At 27.9% G+C, this 23541-nt stretch overlaps 1 protein-coding gene and 1 pseudogene across 1 annotated transcript; both read left to right on the top strand.

Annotated features, from left to right (window-relative positions):
* Window positions 1-2756: 2756 nt before the first annotated feature.
* Window positions 2757-4153, top strand: LOC132945136 (uncharacterized). Its single transcript, XM_061014794.1, has 3 exons — window positions 2757-2838; window positions 3101-3258; window positions 3332-4153. Exons 1-3 carry the CDS (start codon window positions 2757-2759, stop codon window positions 4151-4153), a joined length of 1062 nt encoding a protein of 353 aa, XP_060870777.1.
* A 3317-nt stretch (window positions 4154-7470) lies between these two features.
* Window positions 7471-8408, top strand: LOC132945128 (uncharacterized; annotated as a pseudogene).
* Window positions 8409-23541: the final 15133 nt, after the last annotated feature.

The following is a 23541-nucleotide window of genomic DNA, read 5'->3' as shown; positions in this document are numbered from 1 at the left end:
TTAATATTGGTTAATATGGGTGCTGAGAAATCTGGATAAAACAGAACTTTTGATGACCCCCCCCCCCCCCCCCCCAAAAAAAAAAAAAAAACAGAAAGTGTTCATGTTTATGTTATTTATAATAAAATATAAATGTTTTTACCCCAAATTCGCAACGTTTGTTTTTAACTAAACTAGGTTAATTAATGTACAGTGAGTTACCTTTTTTCTATGAACTATAAGAAATAAGACAATGGGAAAGTAATTATTTAACTACCTATTCGTTTTATTATAGGCATTAGAGTCCACGTAACTCATTTTTTTTTTACTATATAACATGTCTAAAATCTAAATAGGTACTGGAATTAAATAACATACTAGCATATTTTAAAAAAAAAAAATTGTAGGTACTTATTAAAAATATTCAGAAAAATTTTATTTGATAAGCAAACAAAAAAACAGTCATCAAAAATCAAAATGTTTACAAGGCTTTCTGTGGTCAAAAAATAGTTAACTTGCTAGAGCCTAATCCCATTTAAAAGTAAATACAAAAACATAATGAATAGGTATATTTTGCAAAATCAACAGTCACAACAGATTGATATTTTAATTTTGCATAATGTTACGTACCTATTATATAACAGAATAGGTATTGATTATTTTGTGATGACTTAAAAATTAAAAAAAAATAATCTTTATAAATATTATGAATAATATTATTATACTATAACTAAAAGGTAATATAAAAAAATATATAGGTATTCAAATGAAATAATAATAAAATTGAAAATTGAGTAGGTACCTACGTATAGTGAGAGGCACGTCGTAGACTCGTAAACCGAATGTGATACAAATTACAAATGTACAACTTCCCACATGCCAAGTCGATGGATATAATAAATAATAAAATATTAAAATGTTTAAAATAGATGGCCATACTGACTGTTGAGCCATAGACAAATAAAATAAAATATAAATTATGATTTCGTGATTTAACCTAACCTAACCGAAAAACTGGTGAATAATAAATATAGCCGCGTATTACGATATTCGAGTTACTAAATTAGATATTATAGGACATAGGTAATTCCGCTATGGAAGTTCGTCGCAAATAATGAAATAACACAAGTTATTATTATAGTTATTAGTGTTTGGTATTTTGGTCACTGCTGTCAATACTTTCAGTTTTGTTGAGACCACGTCTATTTTATATTGCTATTGGCTATATTTGGATTTATTTTAATAATAAAGTAATAAAGTAATAAATTATATCATATAATAGGTATGATAAATAATTAAATACTCAATATTTTAATCAGAATCAATTAAATTATTTAACATTTTAATGGATTTTATTTTCAAGAAATTACCTATGATTGTTTGTTAGATTGTCCCTGTTATTATTATTGTTGAATATTTAACTCCACAAAATCGAACTCACCACAAGAAATACATACGAAATGATATTATGTCGCATGAAGAATGAGAAAAAAAATTATTCGGGATTTCGGGTTAACCCGAATATTTATTCGGGTTTTGATTAACACGGGTGTTTTGAAAACACTGAAAACAGAATCATTCGGGTTATACGGGTTTCGGGTGTTTGATTTTTTAAAGGTGTTTAGGGGTGTTAGGGGTTCGGGTTAAATCGGGTGCAAGGCCCTGCTTTTTATACTTATAAAACAATAATTAATTGAGTAAACTTAAATAAAAAAAAAATGTTCCCATTAAAATTAAAAATTGTTTACATTATTCTTTATTATACTGTTGTTTTTTTTTTTTATATATATACTTAGTTACCCTATTTACAATTAATGTAATAAATTTGAATTTAAATTAACCAAGGAAAATTAAATTTAAAATACAACACTTGCCATAAATTGAAGGAATCTCGAAGCTACAAAATAAAATTATTGAATGCTTAAGAAATATATATATATATAATATTTTAATTTTTAGAAAATGTATTTCGTAAAATTGTATTCTTTTAAAAATCATTATATTTATTTAAAATTTAATCGGTGTATAAAGGTACGTAAAATATTAAATATATCATATTATTATACTAAAGTATTCATAAAATAGTTTTAATAGTTTTAATTATATTCAACATTGTACTTACGATTTGTGTGTTCAGTTGTGTTCAGCGAAGTGGCGAGTGCGTACTGCGTCGTGCTAAAACCAAATTGCAGAATGAATGATGTTCAGGCAAGGGTCAACCCCAACGGCTACGCGGCGGCGGCGGCGGCGGCGGCGGAGGCGGCGGCATAATATAATGTTTATTAATACCGCCTTGCCGCAGTTGAGTGTCTCCTAGTGGCCAACGATCGCACTTAATTTTGACAAATTCCCCATACATGTATTGACTGGTTTTGTGGTTTATCTAGCTATTTTTTTAATTATTTCCGGCCGTCGATCATCGCTTATTGTATATTTTAATATCATATTATATATAATACTAATTATATTTTTTAATTGAATTATTCTTTCTAACATAGGCATTAGCCAATTTCAACGTAAAAACCAAAGACTTTTTGACCGATTACCCTGTAAGCTTTATATTGTAGTTTGTTAATCGTTATGGTCACATAAATGGTACACATTTTATCATTATCTTAATATTACGGTTTTCCGTTCAATTATACCTGTACATTAATACAAGTTTGCGTTGTGAAGCAGTGAGTCGTACGCTTTTAAAAATTATTAACTAACTATACCTACATCTGTTATTGTGCTTTAAATAATTTAACTTCTAAATCAAAAAAAAAAATTATAACATGTCATTGGAGTTTGTAAAAAATCAACGGGGAAAAGATCTCCATGTTCATGGTGGATTTATTTATAAAAAAGATAGAGAAGGTAAAGAAAAAATGATATAGAGATGCAACGAAATTAAAAATTGTCCAGGACGAGCGCATACAATGCAAGGTACCTAACCTATATATTATTTCTTTATGTATTTATTTTTATTTTTCATATTTTGATGATGTCAGACACAAAATTACTATAAATAATTGATTATAAATATAACTTACTCGAATAGTTATGGTTTTTTTTATAAGAACCTACATATTGTAAATTATTAGTGACCATTTTTTTTAACACTCAATTGTACTTGTAGGCGATATAATAAAATCCATAGATCATAATCATGTACCAGACGTTGCAAAAATTGAAGCTAAGAAAGGAATACACTTGTTGTTGTGTAATCTAATAAAGGAATATGCAACAACAACAGTAACAACTACAAGAGCTATACTGGGAGAAACGTCAGCACAGGTTAGGTAATTTATAATTTTTATACATTTTAACTACAAAATAATTTAATATTGTTCGTTTAATATTGTTTTAGTTACCATGTGCAGTGGTAGGACAGCTACCGAATATTAAATGCTTGAAGAAAACAATACAGCGGTCTAGAAAAATGGTGGAAGCCAGTCCTGCAAACCCTCAATCATACAATTTTGAAATTCCAAATAAATTTCAAATTACGTTAAACAGTGAACAATTTTTATTATTTGACAGTGGCGATAATAGTAATTATGACGATCGGATTCTATTATTTTCAACAGAAAAAAGTTTAAACGTATTAAGAAATTCGGATCATTGGTTTTCGGATGGAACGTTTTCATCTTGTCCAAATTTATTTGGTCAATTATATACGATTCATGCAGTTTACTCTGGTGAAATGATACCGTTAGTGTATGTTTTGTTTCCCGATAAAAAAGAAGTAACGTATAATAAAATGTTTCAAGCATTAAAATCCATTAAGTTTGATTTATGTCCGAAATCATTTACAACAGATTTTGAAAAAGCAGCAATGAACTCTATCAAAAATGAATTACCAAGTACAGAAATACATGGCTGTTTTTTTCATTTTAGTCAAGCAGTTTGGCGAAAAATTCAAAACTGCGGATTGACAACAAAATATATAGAAGATGTAAATTTTGCATTACAAGTTCGAAAATTAATAGCGCTGGCTTTTATACCTATTGACAAAGTAGTTAATTATTTTGAAGTTTTGTTGGAGAGCGATTTTGATATGGAAAATGAAAATATGTTAACTCCACTAATCCTATTTCGAAACTACGTGGATCGGAATTTTGGACAGGAGAGGTCGACGTCGACAACCGCAATATCCTATCGAAATATGGAACTGTTCAGAGTGTCTTGAATCTGATCTACCGAGAACCAATAATAGTATTGAGGGCTGGCATAATGCATTTTCGGCATTTAATAAATTGTAAAAAACCAGTCATATGGAAGTTTATAAGTGCATTGCAAAGAGATGAAAGTTTGACAAAGGTAATAAAAGAACAATTAATTGCTGGGTATGCACCAACTAAAAAAAAGAAGTACAAAGACTCATCCAAAAGATTAATTCAAATATGTACAAATGCAAGTGACTTTACAATCGACGAAGTGCATCAAGGGATTGCGCATAATTTAAAATTTTATAAATAGTAAATTTAAAATTATATGTTTTTTTACTTTTAATTGTATTTTTATTTATATTAACTTATTATTCTATATATTTCTAATTAAATAGAATAAATAAAAATAATTTATTAAATTATATTTTTGTTTTGCGTCAAAATTGACTTGCACCTAAAAGTGGTGGCGTTCAAATTGCATGCGTCGAAATGACGTATGCGTCCAATTGTCGTTCGTCCAAATGGCTGCGTCCATTTGACGTGCGTCAAGATTGCTGCGTCGAAATGACGGGACACCTGATTTTACAGTGAAGTGTGCATTTTTAGATTCTGAGTGAAACGATGAATGTATTGATTTTACAATGATGTGTGTTTTTTTTTTTATTTTTTTTTTTATTTTTTTATTTTTGTGTCTGTGTACACGATAAGTAGTCGAAATAATGCTTCGATTTTCGACTTCAGTATCTTGTTCGATGGGAAAGTGAATATCGTTGGTGCATTGGGGAGGTCAAAATTTTAATTTCCCAGTAGTTTTCAAAAGCGATGTGAAAAACAAAAGAAAAATTAAGGAAAAACGGGAATTTTTACGCAAAATCGATTTTTAACAAAATCGATTTTGGTTATTGGTGTAACTCTAAAACAAATGACCGTAGATGCATGAAATTTTCACTGGTTGTTTATATTTGCATTTTCTATACACAATACAATTTTGAAAATAATTTGACTTTTTTTGAACTGTTTACGGACATTGTCAGTTTTCAGTTTTTTTAAATTTTTTTTCTATAAATATCAATAAAATTTTATTTGTTGGGTAAAAAAGCTTGAAAATTTAATAGAAGGCTCCTAGGTTATTGTTTCAAAGGCAGATGAAAAAAATTAAAAATCCTTAGTCACAGTTTTTTTTTATACACGTTTAAAGTTCAAATCTTGAAAAAATACGGAAAAATCACGAAAATTTGCAAATTATTTTGAGTTAGAAATTCATAAAAAATTTTCTTTTTAAATCTAAGATTTTAAAATCTAATACAAGATTCCTCATAAGTTTGTCTAACTTTATCAAAAAAAAAATTTCTACAAGAAAGTCAAATTAAATTTTTATGAGCGTTTTAAATTCATATTTTTACAACATTAGATATTCACTCGATTTCTCATGTACCGATTTCCTTATTTTCTTGTAATTCAAAAACGAATAACTGTAGATACATGAAAATTTCACTGAATGTTTATATTAGCATTTCCTATACACCATACAATTTTGAAAATATTTTGACACTTTTTGAGCTGTTTACGGGCATTTTCAGTTTTCAATTTTTTTAGTTTTTTTTTCTATAAATATCAATAAAGTTTTATCTGTTGGGCCAAAAAGTGTAAAAATTTAATACAAGACTCCTGATATATTTTTACAATAGCAGTTGAAAAATATTGAAAATACATAGGCACAGTTTTTTTTTATAAGCATTTAAAGATCAAATTTGGACAGAATTTATCAAATTTATAATTTAATAATTATTTTGTAGTTAAAAATTTATAAAATGTTCAACTTTTATAGCTAAGGATTGAAAATTGAAAACAAGGCTCCACGTAAATAGGTTATTTATAAATTACTTTATTCACAATAATATCATCAAATATACTTGGTAATATCATAGGCTGACTGACCGTTTTCGCTCAGAATCGTTTTTCTTATACAATGATATTATATCATTGAATTCAAATTTAACACCATCCATTACAGTGACCCACTTGTAACCTACTGTACAGCAGAGCGACATCCACTTATCCACCTTTTTTTTTATTGTTTTTTTGTCGCCAAAAGACACCAGACAATCGACAATTTTTTACCGATTGAAAGTTATATTATAGTTTATTCCTGTTGGTAAACAAATTCTTGTTTGTACTTTGGTTATAAGCTAATCAGTTTTCATCAAAATCAACTTTTTATGTAATTCAACATTTTTATATTAGTATTATCTGTACATTGTTAAACGTTAAAAATATTTTTGATAGTCAAAATATTTTTCATAAACTAGGTATACAAAAAAAATTATGTTGGCTTTTGAAAATTGACTACTACGTTAGATAGTTAGGCAAGTTGTACTTAACCCAATCAAAAATGAAATACATTCGTCACCACCTTTTTAAGAGCTTTTAAACTTCAAATATATACAAGATTTTAAAAAATAACGAACATTTTAAAATTAAAAATGCATAAATATTTAATTTTCTTGTTGTGCATTGAATGCTTGTATCATCATAATTTTGTAGTTCTCTATTAACCCTTTAACGGGCAAACCTAATTTTCAAATACGACAAATAAGACAACTGTGGCCTCCATATCAGCCACCATTGAAGAGACCCGTATGATCAAAATTATTTTTGTTAATTCTAGTTTAACGGAACTGTGGCATAGATAGTAGCCACTTTTTTATCAATATAAAAACCGCCATAAAAATAAATCAATTTTTGTTTTGCTTATCAATTACGATAGAATGATAACATAATAACATGTGTTCAATAATTATTTAATATTATAATGGTGATAACCGTATTGATAATCATTATTATCAAAAGTGGCTTGTGTACAAGCCACTAATCGTTAAAACTTGTTAACATTTCAAATTTTAAAATTATTTTACGAAATTAGTGTGACTACCATTTACTACAACGTATAATCAATCAAGTAAGTACATATTTTAATTCTTTATACAATTTGACATAGGTTATATATCATAAATTATCGATATCAATGGTTTTATAGTATTTTTACATTCGATAAAAGTATAAAAAAAATATTTTTCAAAAAAAGATTATTTTAGATTGTTAAGTATTATATTATAAATTAAAATTGTATTAGTAATTTATACACCATTGGAATCGTTACAATCTATTGTTTTTAATGGTATAATATTTTCTGAGGTTAATATTTGCGCAAAGAAGATATAGTGCAAATAGTTGACATTTATTGATAACAAAAATGTAGTTATACTCATATTTTTTTTTATTATAGTAGTTGTATTTTATATAGGTTATTATTTTTTGTTGTAGCTTCTGAATAAAAATGCCACATATGTCACAAATTGACATTTTGGAAATATTAAATGGTATTTCAGACCAGCAGGCATTTGATTTAGACTTTGGAGGCGACAGTGATGCCGAAGATGTGCTTTGTGTTTCAAGTGCAAGTAATACACCAACTAGTACAACCAGAGGTAGTAAAAGAAAAAATGCATTTAATGGTGGTCCTTCTACAAGCCCTCTCTCATCTTCCTCATGTAATATTAATTCACATGATGACTCTAATTTATCAACCATTTCTTCAGAAGTGCCTAAATTATCAAGACTTAGATCCAGGAAATTAAAATCTGCAATTAATAGCAATGCCCTACGAAGCTCATCTGGCTCTGAATTTGATGACAGTGATTTTGATCCTTCATATGAACCGATTTCACATATAGATACAAATGATAATATATTAGCAGAAAATAGTGACAATGAGAATAATATGTTAAATATATCTGAACCATTAAATATAGAAAATATGGACCTCTTAGTTGATTTTATTGAAAATTCAGATGATGATTCTAATTATATAGAAGATAACAATGAAAATAACATATTATTTAGTTTTTCAAAAGACCAACCTCTTACATCATTATCTTATGACTCATTTGATTTTAATGAATTTTATGGACCTAATGTGTTAGTAGACATTAAATCACCCATGCAAAACTTCGATATATATTTTTCTGATTTTTATCAATATATTGTTGACCAATCTAACTTGTACTCAAACCAATGTGGCAAAAATTTAAATTTGTCTATTATTGAATTTAAAGCTTTTTTGGGTATTCTTATAATAATGGGCTTTCATAGATTACCAAGTTTACGCCTTTATTGGAGTGCAAATGAAAATTTTTATAATCACCGGATATCAAAAATTATGACCCAAAAAAGATTGTTTATAATATTACGATATTTACACTTAAACGATTATAGTAAAATGCCTAAAAGGGAAAGTTCTACATTTGATAAATTGTACAAAATTCGTCCAATGATAGACCATTTAAATAATGTTTATTGTACAAGTTTTTCTCCTGATAGGAATTTAAGTTGTGATGAGAGTATGGTTGGATTTAAAGGGCGGTCTGGAATTAAGCAAATGCATATGCCAATGAAACCAGTAAAAAGAGGATTTAAGATATGGGCTATATGTTGTGCAATAACTGGTTACTTACTTAAATTTATTATATATGAAGGAAAAAAAGATTCTAAGGAAAAAGGATCTCTAGGTGAAAAGACAGTATTGGAAATGATTAATAACCAGGGTTCGGGACTTATAGTATTTGCATATCCATCATAGGTGATGTAAAACATAGCAGAGTGATCTACAAATACGTTTTGTAGTACAGAGAATTAAAATATGAAATTTTATTTTACATATTTTTGCATATTTTGGGGGTTTTTGCATATTTTAAAGGTTTTTGCATATTTTTTGCTTATTCGACGATTTGTAATGATTGGTGGTTAATATAATTGTTCAAAATGTATTAATTAAAATGTTGAACGATTAATTGCGAAAATTTGTTTTGTAGTAATACTATTTGTGTAGCTATCTGTCACAAAAATGTAGTACGTGCACTTGATTTATAAATACCTACTCAACAAATCGAAAACCATGTAGTTATCTGAGTTATGGTTAGTTTAAAAACGTCTGATATGTGTACTTATCTATAGGCTACATTCGTATCGCTCGGCAAGTGATTAAAATAATCTAATTTATTGAGATATCGATAAACTGCACCGGTACACCAGTACAATTACCTATTAGTTCGTTGTTTGTCATCGTGAGTTCGAGTTCGATTTATTGTGTGTCTGTGCGTTTCATAGCTTTAGTAAAATAATGCCAAAAGAAAAACAATCAGTATGTGGTCGTTTAAGAAGCTATGTAACAGAATTTGGTTCTGAGACTTTTTCGATAGTCGCGAACAGTTTATTTTGTAAAGTGTGTGAAATTCGAATAAGTTCAGAGAAAAAATTTAGTACTGTTAAACACCAAAAAGCTCTCAAACGACAAAAATACCAGGAACAGAAAAAAAAACAAACACTATTGACCAGTTTGCCAACAAAGTCAGAATTCAATACCGATTTATGCGAAGCTTTAATCGCGGCAAATATTCCTTTGAATAAACTTTCAAACAGTAAATTTCGAGAATTTTTAGAAAAATATACAGTTAAAAATATACCATTTGAACTCTGCGTAAGGGATATATTGATGATGTGTACAATAAAACTATTGAGAATATTAAAACTGAGATAGGTGAAAATAAAATTTGGGTCTCTATTGATGAGACGTGTGATGTCGAAGGACGTTTCATAGCAAACGTCGTTGTAGGAGTTCTCAAGACTGATAGTACTGGCAATATATTTTTACTACACTCGGAACAACTGGATAGAACTAATCATACAACAATTTGCAAACTATTTGATAAGGCAATGGGAATCTTATGGTCTGGAAGTATCAATTACGACAATGTTTTGTTATTTTTAACAGACGCCGCACCATACATGGTAAAAGCTGGATCTGTTTTAAAAAGTTTTTATACAAGAATGGTTCATACTACATGTGTTGCTCACGGGATTCATCGTGTAGCCGAAGAAATTCGAGGACAATTTGATGTGGTAGATAACTTAATATCAAATGTAAAAAAAAATTTTAGAAAAGCCCCTTCTAGAATTGTATTATTTAAAACTGAAGCACCTGGAATTAAATTGCCACCAGAACCCATAATAACTCGTTGGGGAACATGGTTGGATGCCGCAATTTACTATTGCGAAAATTTTGAAACGATTGTTCGCATTATACATTTATTAGACAAAAATGATGCAGTTAGTATTCAAAAGGCAAAACTATGTATATCACAACCGAACTTACAATGTAACTTGGCTTTTATCAAATCCAATTTTGAAGTGTTAACTGTAGCTATAAAACAACTACAGACACAATATGTTCCATTAACAGATTCGCTAAAACTTATAGAGGATATTGAATCGAAATTATGTAATTTACACGGACCATATGGAATTGCGGTGTCAAAAAAACTTGATCAAGTATTAATAAAAAACAAGGGTTTAAATAGTTTAAAACAAATATGTAAAATTATCACCGGAGGAGAGTCTATGGATCTTCGTTCAATAGCAGAAGATCTAACATGTAATGATCTGTCATTTTTCAAGTATGCTCCCATTACTTCCGTCGACGTGGAATGTTCATTTTCGGCATATAAGTGTATTCTAGCCGATCATAGAAGAGCCTTCCAGTTCGAAAATGTTCGAAAACATCTAATAGTTCAATGCAATCACAAAGGCACTAAGATTTAAATTACAAATTTTTTTATTTTTTTATTTTTTTAAATATAAAAAAATTAATATATTATATATACCTATTTATTAATACATATTATATCAAATAAATCTTTTTTGTTAATGATTTTTAATTTTTTTTTTAATTTTTTAGTGCATATTTTTAAGTTTATTGGGTCATATATAAGCGCATATTTTAGTGCTTTTTAGAGCTATAAGTCCCGAACCCTGCTAATAACTATCAAGATAAAGGATATTGTGTATTTTTTGACAGATTTTTTTCCAGCATAAATCTTGTTTCAGAATTACTAAAAAGAAAAATATTTGCTTGTGGAACTATGTTACAAAATAGAAAATATTTTCCTAAAACTTTATTAAAAGCAGATAAATCTCTTAGTATGGGTGATTATGATTTTGCTTCATCAGGAGAAATTTCAGTATATAAGTGGATGGACAGAGGGAAAAAACCTGTAGTTGTAGTATCATCTATTCATAAGGGAGAAGATATTACAGTGGTTAAGAGAAAAAATAATGTTGGTATTAGAGAAGATGTTAAATGTCCTAAAAGTATTGCTGACTATAATAAGTATATGGGCGGAGTTGATCATTTTGATCAACTACTAGAATGCTACAATATAACTTGGAAGTCTCGAAGATGGTGGATGAAGCTCTTTTATTATTTTTGTGATGCCACTATTGTTAATTCATATATAATGTACACTACAACTGTTAAACTAACCTCAAACAGAGAGAAACTTTTGACTCATTTAATGTATCGTTCTTTATTAGCTGATGAGTTAATTGGGCAATTTTGTAACAGAAAAGCTTTTTTACCTAAAAAAGTTATCCCTTCAACTAAAAGAAAGCCCACAGATGTTGGAAGGGGCCGTATTATATTAGCAGGAAATAATAGCAGACTCCAAAATGTAGGTAATCACATGCCTATTGCTGGAAAATATAATCGCTGTAGGCTCTGTAGTACTAAAAAAAAATGTCAAAAGATCAAAAATCCACTGCCAGAAATGTGAGGTTGCTCTTTGCTTGGATTGTTTTTTGCCTTTTCATTCACAATAAAATTTCTAGTTTCTACTCCAGTAAATTATGAATAAAAATTTGAATTTTTTTAGTATTATTTATTTTGTAAAAGTTTATAGAATGTAATTCTAAAAAGTATATAATTTTTATAAGTCTGAAAAATTGTTATAATGTTAATTTATTCAAGAAGTGATGTTTTTATTTTATATTTTTTTCAAGTCTGAAAAATTGTTATAATATTATTTGAATTTTTTTAGTATTATTTATTTTGTAAAAGTATATAGAATGTAATCCTAAAAAGTATATAATTTTTATAAGTCTGAAAAATTGTTATAATGTTATTTTATTCAAGAAGTGATGTTTTTATTTTATATTTTTTTCAAAAGTCTGAAAAATAGTTATAATGTTATTTTATTTAAGAAGTGATGTTTTTATTTTATATTTTTTTCAAGTCTGAAAAATTGTTATAATATTATTTGAATTTTTTTAGTATTATTTATTTTGTAAAAGTTTATAGAATGTAATCCTAAAAAGTATATAATTTTTATAAGTCTGAAAAATTGTTATAATGTTAATTTATTCAAGAAGTGATGTTTTTATTTTATATTTTTTTCAAGTCTGAAAAATTGTTATAATATTATTTGAATTTTTTTAGTATTATTTATTTTGTAAAAGTATATAGAATGTAATTCTAAAAAGTATATAATTTTTATAAGTCTGAAAAATTGTTATAATGTTATTTTATTCAAGAAGTGATGTTTTTATTTTATATTTTTTTCAAAAGTCTGAAAAATAGTTATAATGTTATTTTATTTAAGAAGTGATGTTTTTATTTTATATATTTTCAAAAGTCTGAAAAATTGTTATAATGTTATTTTATTCAAGAAGTAATGTATTTTTTTTTTTATATTTTTTCATAAGACAGAAATTTGATATTAGGTTATGTTGTTTTATTTGAATTTTTCAAAATGTTGTTTTAAAATCAAGTGATTTTTTTTTTTTTAAATATAATTTGGAATTATTTTATTATTATTTTTAATAGTTGAGTATTTTTCATGCAAAAACTGTGATTGAATTATATTTTATAGTAATTTAATTTTTCTAAATGTATGCTGCAGGTATGAAAAAAGTTAAAAGATCCTAATAATTCTAAGTCCAGTAAAGTTCATATTCCATTATAGTTTGGTGGCACATATTTCAGCCGCCACCCACAGGGCAAGATTTTGATGATACATCAATGTTCCCTTAAACAAAAATGTTACAAACAAGTAGTAGAATGGTAATAGTTAGCTAATTTGATGTTATCAAAAAAAAAATAGTTCTGCCCATGCACTGTCATTTTACAAGTGGCTTCTATAAATGCCACAGTTGCATTCATTTGTGATTCATTAATATTATGCTGCCCATTTACCGTACAAACATAAGTGGCTTCTAGAACAACCACTAACCTATAAAGGGTTAAATAAAATCCTATACAATATGTAAAATAACGTACACTTACATTTTTGATTCGTAAAAAATGTTATTTGGTCAAGTGGTACATCAACATTTTCAAAATGTGTAGGTAGTACGTGGGTATAAAAAGGTTGAGAACCGCTGATCTAGACTGATTGATACTCAGAATAATTTTTTTTATTTTAAACTACTAATTGTTCATGGCAGAGTTGATGGATTTCAGTACAGATGGTTTAGAAAATCGGAGTCTTTATTTGTGAAATATTTTCGTATTTCATGGAATACTTGATCAAATTTTAATTAAATTGTTAACTAATATTAGTTTGTATATTTCCAATTTTTTTTTTTTTTGAGTACCTATCTACGTTTAATTGTGTTTAATTTGAGGTTACAATGTACATTGTACAAGTTATTACAAATTAGTTAATAATATGATTTGTTTCCGAGAATAAACATCTAGATACCAGAACCAAAGAAATGATGAAAATAAAATAAAATAATTAAAAACATTTGTCTTTAGATGAATACGAAGAATTTAGTAGTGAAAATTATATTGATATGCCATCAAAAAATTTTATATTTACTTTACCGGCTGTCGAATGGCAAAAAATCCAACCAAAAGAAGTTGTTTATAAATTAATCATCAGAGTTCACGATCATACTTAGCTTTACAAAAAGGAAATTGGACACCAGTATTCGCCGAACATTTTGGGATACATATGGAATTGCTTTGTACTTTGACTTTCAAAAGGGCGAATGTTTATCCAATTGGACAAGTGTATGTAAAAGTTATAGGACGAAGCTCAGTATGCGGTTCAAATTTTGAAGGATCGGTAATACACAAACCAGCGGTAAGCACAAAGTAATAGTCATATTCTTACTATTTGAAAATTAACAATTTAATTCACTGATTCAATACACAAAATATTTAAATAAACATATATTTTAGAGTACTTATGGAATGTACAAACAGAGGTAATTTTCACGAAAAACACAACAATAAAAAAAGACGAATGGTTGGCCCAGCAAAAGAGAAAGAAACAAAACTTCTTTGTGAAAATGGAATTTCTTGTCAATCATATAAAGAATTAGAAGCTAATCGTATTGTAAAAATAGATAGGTAGATATTACAAAAATGTTCAGATTACAAATTCTTCAAAAATATTCTATTATATTTAATAAATATTAATATTTATTAATATTTTAACTCTGTGTAAATATAATTAAAATCATACATTCATAAATGTAAATAATAAATTAATTTGTTAAATATTTAGGAGCATCAGAACCTGCGATTTTACCTTTGGGAAATAACGTGATTCAGAAAAAATATGCGAGGGAATAAAAGAAATAAATTCAGATACATCCGAACTACATATTATAATTGATATTCTATATTAGGAAGGTAAATTAGGTTTTTAATCGTGAAGAATTTCTTATAAACATGAAACACATTTTTGATTTTAAAAATAATCTTATTTTGAATGTGTGATTATTCAAGGAAAGCGGTTATTTCATCGAATCATTCATCTGAGGCTGCAGCGCACGTAGAATTAGCAGAAATCCTTCAACTGTTGCTATATGGTTCAAGAACATATGAACTTAGAGGCGTTGAGTTACTAAGTATCAAGAAAGTATTTATAAATTCATTATTTTAATTATAAATAACAAAATTAATTTAGTTTAAATTAAAAAGATTAATTTCATAGGTACATAACTTTAGAAACCTTATTTTGATTCATTGATATAATATTGTGTTGTCTATGTTTTGTACATTTACATATTTAAATTTAATAAAACCTACCAACGATTTGAAAAAAAAAATCATATTTAAAATTATACCGAAAGTAATGTGATATTTTTTTCTAAACAAGCATGCAATCTATAAAAGTCTTATTTTAGATCTGAATACAATAAGTAATATTGGTGATAACTAGGGCTCGGATTTATATGTAAATACATATTTTCTCTGAGACATGATAAACTAATTTCGGCAAGTGATAAATTCGTTTCACAAGATTTTTGATAAAATGAGCTATATTTGATTTTACATATTTTTACATATTTTGCCATAAGTACATGTTTTTACATATTTTTCAATAATTCCATTTTTCCTACATATTTCGAAATTTTTTCATTTACGATTTATTATTTATTAATACAGACTTGCCCATGTTTCCAAAAGTACAAAATAGTAACAAAATAATACCAATTCTTAAACTTAATCTAATCTACTGTCGATATAATATGTTTGATATTTATGACCTCATAAAGATAACGATTTATTAAAACGTGTTCGCGTTTGAAGTCCTGACAGTTGACAGTGTACCTACAGTAACGAACGGGCCGTGTTTTAATTTCGTGGGTTTAATCTGTGTATTAAACAACGTCTTAATTTACGTGTAATTAATAATGCCGAAAGTACGATCATCTAAGACTTGCAAAGCAACAAAATATGTTGCTGAATTTCCGGATGAACAATTACAAAGTGACGGTCAAATTTTGTATTTTGCTGCATGTGAAAAATCAATAGCAATTGAACAACGATTTCAAGTAACACAACATTTACAAACTAATAAGCACAAAGAAAACAAAAATAGAAAGCTGACATCCAAACAAAATTTTTTGTCATCTACGTCTTCCTCAGTTTCTAATACATTCAACATCGATTTATGTCAAGCTTTTATTAAAGCTGATATTCCGCTATCAAAACTTCAAAATTCTAATTTAAAATCATTCTTGGAAAAATATACTGCACAATCGATTCCCGATGAAAGCACTTTAAGAAAAAATCATATTCAACCAATTTACAAAGAAACTCTTGTGTCTATTAGAAATTCAATTGGTGATGGACCCATATGGGTATCAATCGATGAAACAACCGATGTAGATGGTAGATTTATTGTAAATATTATTATTGGAAAATTAAATGACAGTAAATCCCAGCCTTTTTTGTTAAACTGTGAACAATTAGACAAATGCAACCACCAAACTGTTGCAAGATTTTTTAATAATTCTATGAGTATATTATGGCCCGATATAGTTATGCACGAGAATGTATTATTATTTGTATCTGATGCCGCGCCATACATGATAAAAGCCGGTAAAGCATTAAATGCTTTTTTCCCAAAAATGATTCACTTAACGTGTTTAGCACACGCATTTCACCGAATAGAAAAAACTATAAGATTACAATTTACAAAAGTTGACGAGTTAATATCTTCAGTCAAAAAGATATTTCTAAAAGCTCCTAGCCGTGTCGAAATATTTAAAAATATGTACCCAGATCTAAGCCTTCCTCCACAACCAATTGTAACTAGATGGGGCACTTGGTTAAATGCCGCTAATTATTATTGCCAAAACTTCCAAGAAATCAAAAATGTTGTTGCCGAACTCGATGCGACTACTTCAATGTATATTGAAAAAGCAGAAATTCTTTTAGAAAATAATGATTTAAAAAATGAATTAATAAACATTTCTGTTAATTATTATTTTTTGGTTGATGTCATTACGAAATTAGAAACTCGAGACTTAACTTTAGTAGAAAGTTTAAGTGTAGTAGAGGAAGCGGTAAAAAGAATTGAAAAAGTTTAAGGACCAATTGGCGATATTGTAAACGCTAAAGTTAAAAATGTACTACAAAAAAATTCCGGTCTAGCAGAAATGAAAGCTATTAAAAGTATTCTGACTGGTATTTTGTCTGAAGCTTCATTGGATGTTGAACTTTCTCCTTCAGACATAGTCAACATGCAGTATTGTCCTATAACATCACTCGAAGTTGAGAGATCTTTCAGTCGATATAAATCAATTTTACGACATAATCGGCGATCTTTCGAATTCGAAAATTTAAAAATGCATGTCATTATTAATTGTAGTCAAAATAATTAGATAGTTCGATAAATATTTTTTTTTATTAGTTTATTACATTTCATTCTATTATTAATTATTATTATTATTTTTTTTTTTTTTGATAATACATATTATACATTTTTTAGCACATATTTATGTACATATTTTTGTTGTATAAATACATATTTTGGTTAAATAAATACATATAAGCCCTAGTGATAACTGAAAATTAAAATTTTTGATTTTGATCCAATGTTAAAATTGAATATTTCAAATGCCCTGGAAGACGGCGAAAAAATGTATGGTGGTAAAATTGTAATTTTTTCTTTTAGGGGGCTGGGGAAATGTTAAAAATGGAAAAACGGTTTTTCCGAGTACAACGGGTGTCGCACAAATTCTGGTTGTAGTCGCACAAAATCACACTAATGGCGCACTAATGTTTGGAAAAAAAAAATGTCAACAATTATATTTAGGGGGGGGGGGGGGCTGGGAAACTGTACAACTAAAATACCTATATTTTTTTCCTATTCTGTATTAATGTTCCTAACAAGATATCTAACTTGGTGATATAGAAATGTATAATATTTTAATAATATTATTGACTAAAATTCAATGAGATATTTTTTTTTATAATTTTATATTTATTAGCTATTATTTTTGTTTTATCTGTTTTGTATTTAGTAGTTACCTATTATATGATTACATAATTATTAGATATTATCTTTAGAAAACAAACTATTTTCACCGAGACTTTTTTTCCTACCATAACATATGTCAGATTTCTACTTCAAAAGTGTCGTAGTAATTATATACTAATTTATTAAAACAGAAATAAAATTATTATTATCATTATTATAGGTGAATTTTACTAGCCATTTAACGATAATACATTGCATTAGCTATTTAAGTTTTCATACTATAAACTCAGTGGCGTGGCGACAAGATTTTTATGTAGGGGTGAATACATTTTTTTGGTACCCACCCACGTCCCATAGATTATAATACCCCCCTCCCCCCTTACCACTCCTTAATTTTTCTACACTCTTCTGTTCAAAAAAGTAAATTTTAATTTCTTATTATAAACCAATTATAAATAAAAGTTGTAAGCAAGAATTGTAAAATATTATACTGCAGTGTAATTACAAATGTCATAAGGGTAATTATAAATTATTAATATTATATAATATCATAGTAAAGTTACTATATAAAGTAGGTACATCTTCTTATTTTATACATAAAATTAATATATAATAAAATCTATTTTTTTTTTTATTTAAATAGCAATGCCTCCTTTAATATTTTTTAAGTGTTTGTATAATTGTTAACAGCTTCATCCTCGTTTATATAAATATTTCTTTCACATGATAGTAACATTAATGGTTCAAGTAAATTTTGTTTCATTGTAGATCTTAATCTAGTTTTAATCAACTTTAATTTAGAAAAAGACCGTTCACATGAAGCTGATGTTGCTGGTATTGTGCATGCATATTTATATGCTGTGTATAAATTTGGAAAGGCAGATATTAAATTATACGAATTTAATAATTTAATAATATCTAAAGCAGTAATTTTTGGTGCATCCGTGTTACTTTCAGTTTCAGTATCACTGCTAGAATCATGAAGTTCATCGTCATCATTTTCATCGCCTGGTTCTGATTTGTTATGTAACTTTTTAATGTTTATACCATTTTTAAGTTCCAAAAAGCATTTAGCAAATGTAATGTACTCCATTTTCAATTCATCAATTTCTATATTTGGAATCCAAGTCTTAAGATAAATAAAACAATCTTCAGGTAAAGAACATCCTTCATTTATTGAAATTAGTCGTTCATGTGAAAAAAATGATAGATCTGCCAAAATTTTTCTAGCCCCTTCAAATCTCGATGATATTGATGATATTATTTGATCCAAAACTGTGTTATATACTTCAATTTTATATCTATTATTTGGACTCAGGAATATTGTCTCATTTCCTTTCTTTTCTCCATCCATCACCTTTTTTATTATGTTTCGTTTATTTGGAAAACATGTCTGTTCTAATCCATTATCTTCAGCAAATTGTCTTGCATTGTCTAATAATTTATCTGCTGTATGATCTTCTCTCATATCAAATAGGTTTTTGGCACAGTTGTCTACCATTGTTAGAGCTTGAATAAAATCTATACTTGGTGACTGTAAGTAAAGAGATAATGGAGTGGTATACTCAAATACATTTTTCATTAATAGCAAATTAGTTACAAACATAAAAGAAGACATAACTGTTTGTAAATTTTTAGCAGTGGTAGAAGTTTCTCGATCAAGTGAAAGTGACAAATCTTTTAATGTCTTCATAACAGCTTTATATTTAGTACAAATAACACCTAATACTTGGTGATGTGATGTCCAACGAGTATTTGAGAAATTTTTAATTTTACAAATCCTTTCATTGGGATAATATATTTTCTGAGCTTCTATAAATAATGCTGTACGTTTTCGTGCTCTCATAAAAGATACTAATAATTGTAAATTACCAAAAAATATTCTAGTCACAGTATTTTTATCACACGTATCAACTACAACAAGATTGAGTACGTGTGCAAAGCACCAAACATATATAGCTCTTGGAATTTTTTCTTGGACCAATGTCTTAACACCAGAATAACAACCTTGCATACTAGCTGCACCATCATACGACTGTGCACATAAATTGTTTACCCAATCTATTTCAAAATGTTGACAAATATCACATAACAAATTGAACATTCCAAGTCCTGATGCATCAGAAGCAGTGTTGGGAAAGTTCCTTTTAAAAAGGAACTCGTTCCCGTTCCTCTTTCCTGTCCCGAAATAAGAACGCGTTCCCGTTCCTTCATGTTCCTTTTTTTGCAATTTGAGTGGTGGTCAATGGTGTATTTTGCGAACAATTTTTAAGTCAGAAATAATTGAACCGAGAGAGTTAACCGATTATTTCTGACTTAAAAATTTTTCGCAAAAAACACTATTGACCACCACTGAAATCGGTTAACTCACTCCTTTCTAGGAGCACCGATTTTTAACAAAAATGATTTGTCTTAGATTTTTTTTGTTATAATTCAAAAGTTGTATAGCGTAGACTTGAAACTTTATATATATACATTCATATTGCATAATTGCATAATATTATACATTTATATTACTATAGTAGTATAGTATACAGTGTATAGTGTGTACTATACACGATACACCACACATAGAGACATGCTATAGGTTATAGGCTTATAGCCCATAGGAGTATAGGACATAGTATGATACAACAATCTGTTTTTTTTTTAATTCAATTTATTTGAAAAAATATTTTTATACTGACATTTTGTTTTGTTTGAGAAGAACTAATTTGGCGCGCGGAACCGGAAACGACCCGGAACACGACACGTAGTCGACCGACGGCGTCGCGGCTCAGTTTTGGCGCGGAAACACACTATATGCGCTTCATAAAATATACTGTGGCACTCAACGTGTTAAAATTTTTTCATTATTTGAGGAACGGAAATTTTCGTTCAAGTTCCTTCAAAATAGGAACTCGTTCCCGTTCCTCGTTCCTATATTTTAAATGGAACGCGTTCCGAGCTTCGTTCCTATAAAAGAAACACGTTCCTCAAGGAACGCGTTCCTTCCCAACACTGATCAGAAGCTACCTTCATAGCTACCAACCTTTCTTCAACATCTCCATCTTCATTCAAAAACCGTACAATTAAAGAGAATTGTTCAAGGTTTGCTACATCAGTAGTTGTATCTATTATGAATGAATATACTCCAGATGTTTTGATTTTTTGTAAGATTTGACCACGGACCATTTCACCTAAGACGTTGAGTATTTTATTTTGACTAACATTTGATAAAAACGTCAACCGATTCTTTCCCTTTACATTCCTAATCTTCAATAAATGAGACGATAATACAGCATTATCTATTGATAATAATTTAATTAATTCGAACAATTGCCTTGGTTTTTTGATGTTTTACTTTCATCATGTCCTCTAAATGCCATATTTTGTCGTGACAAGTATAACAATGCTTTAATAATTTTTTTTATAATCTCTCGGTTTTCAACAACTTTAGAATTTAAACCTTGAAATTATGGAAGGTCAACTCTTTGATTGTTTACATGCCCGTCTTATTTCTGCTTGTAAATGGTCAGGAGTGGCTTCGTGATTTTTAAATGCATATGCCATGTGCTTCCAATCATCATAACCAGATTTAGCTAATTTGTAGCTTTTGCATTCTGTGGTTCCAAATAATTTGCATACTATACAGTATAGTCTATCAGTCGAAGGTGAATATGACACCCAAATCCTTTTAACAAATTGTCCAAACGCCATTTTTTTTAAATAATGTTCTTCATGAAATGAACGAGTGTATTTACCTTGTTTTTTCGTTGGAAACTTATGATATTTTAAATCGAATGGTGCAGGTTGACAAGGCGGTTGCAAAGCTACTTGAGCAAATAATTCTGGAGACATTGTAAAATTTGATATGAAAGCTGGATCATTTGGAAATTGAATAGCTAAAAAAAAGTTTTAATTAATTTCTGACTTCTGTACCATTTCAGTATTTATTATTTCATATTACCATATGGCAAAGATGCCACTGATTCAACTAAATCTTCTGGGGATTCGTTCTTCTCTAAGTCAATATCTACAGAATTTTTCTCTTTGCCATCATCATTTGCTTTTATGCTACTATTTTCAGCATTACAATTTTCAAAACTGGGCCACTCATCACTATATACACCTAAAAAAATACCATTTACTATATTTAAATTTATTTTATGCCATAAAAAATAATTGAACACTAATAACTCTTTACGCTATAATATTAGGTATTTAAGTATAGTTATTTTATGTATTTAATATTTTAAAGAAATTAATTCAAATATAAAATTAGTAGAAGAAAATATTATTTGCATATTTCTGAAAGAAATTCAGAAAAAATATAAAATTTGTTAATGCATCTATATGAAATTGAATATTATATCTATAATCTATATGAATTATAAAATTAAATAGTTTTTATTGAAATATATACCCTTATCCTGTAAACATGGGTCAAATACTGTCGTGTTTTCAAAATCACATTTAATTGAACCTTCATTTTCACATAACGATTCATCTTTTTTTGTATAATTTATAATTTTACAATCTTCTAAACTTGTCATATCACCTGCAATATTTTAATTAATTTCAGACTTCTGTAACTTTCAGTATTTATTATTATATTATGTTACCACTAGCACATGGCAAAAATGCCACTAATTCAACTACATCTTCTGGTGATTCATTCTTCTCTAAGTCAATATCTACTGACTCTTTCTCCTTGCCATCATCATTTGCTGGTATGCTACTATTTTCAGCATTACAATTTTCAAAACTGGGCCCCTCATCACTATTTACTCCTAAAACAATACCATTTACTATATTTTAATTTATTTTATTCCATAAAATATACTTGAGCACTTGTGACTGTGTAGAATGTAGATTATAATATTAGGATAGGTATAGATACCTAATTTAATATTTATAATACCTACATGAATTTTTTTTTATTATATATAGGTACATTCTATGCTAGCATAATTGAGTAGGTAGTTATTATAATTAGTTAGGTACTACAATATTTATATACCTATCTCCTGCAAACATTGATTAATTGCTGTGACTTTTTCAATATAACATTTAGTTGAACTTGCATTTTCAAACATTTCATTTTTCTTTAAATCATCTGTTATTTGACTATTTTCCAAAATATTCATATTACCTAAAAAAAATATAGAATTTAAGGATATACCTATTTAAACTTTAATTTGAAAGTAATATTGTAATAATATATCATTTATTTTGAAAAAACAATTAATATCATTTGGCAAACAACTGGGAATGATTATAACTTAAAATGTGCAAAACGATGTTCAATTTTTTTGTTAGGTACCTACCTACCTACATAATTAATGTAATATAATTTTACTGACGTCTGACATTGTACCTTTTAAATGTTCAGTTCTTTCAATCAAAAGTTACCTCTTTTATGACTTAAAAATAATTTATTTATAAATAAATGACTTGCCATGTTCTTCTCTTGTAGTTTGTTGTCCCAATTTAATTTTTTTTTTCGACTCCAATAAAAAATGATTGAATATCAGAAGTGTTTCTCTTCGATATTCGTATTTTACACGAATTTACGTGTCTATTCCAATTCACAGTATTCATTGAATTACTTAATTTTCCACAATCAAATTTAATAAAAGAACTCATACTTATTTTTTTATAAAAAAACAAAAAAACTTTAAGAAAAAATAACTATGTAAGCATGTAAACCAAAATTGAAAATAATGTGGCGCGCTAACTGGTAAGTAGCATTCGCAAATCACAACACACGAAAAACGCATACAAACAAAATGAAAAGATATTTGTTCACT

This window comes from Metopolophium dirhodum, chromosome 1 (genome assembly GCF_019925205.1).
Source record: "Metopolophium dirhodum isolate CAU chromosome 1, ASM1992520v1, whole genome shotgun sequence".
NCBI lineage: Eukaryota > Metazoa > Arthropoda > Insecta > Hemiptera > Aphididae > Metopolophium > Metopolophium dirhodum.
Note: the sequence above shows the minus strand (reverse complement) of the source record. Positions and strands in the feature narration are given on the sequence as shown.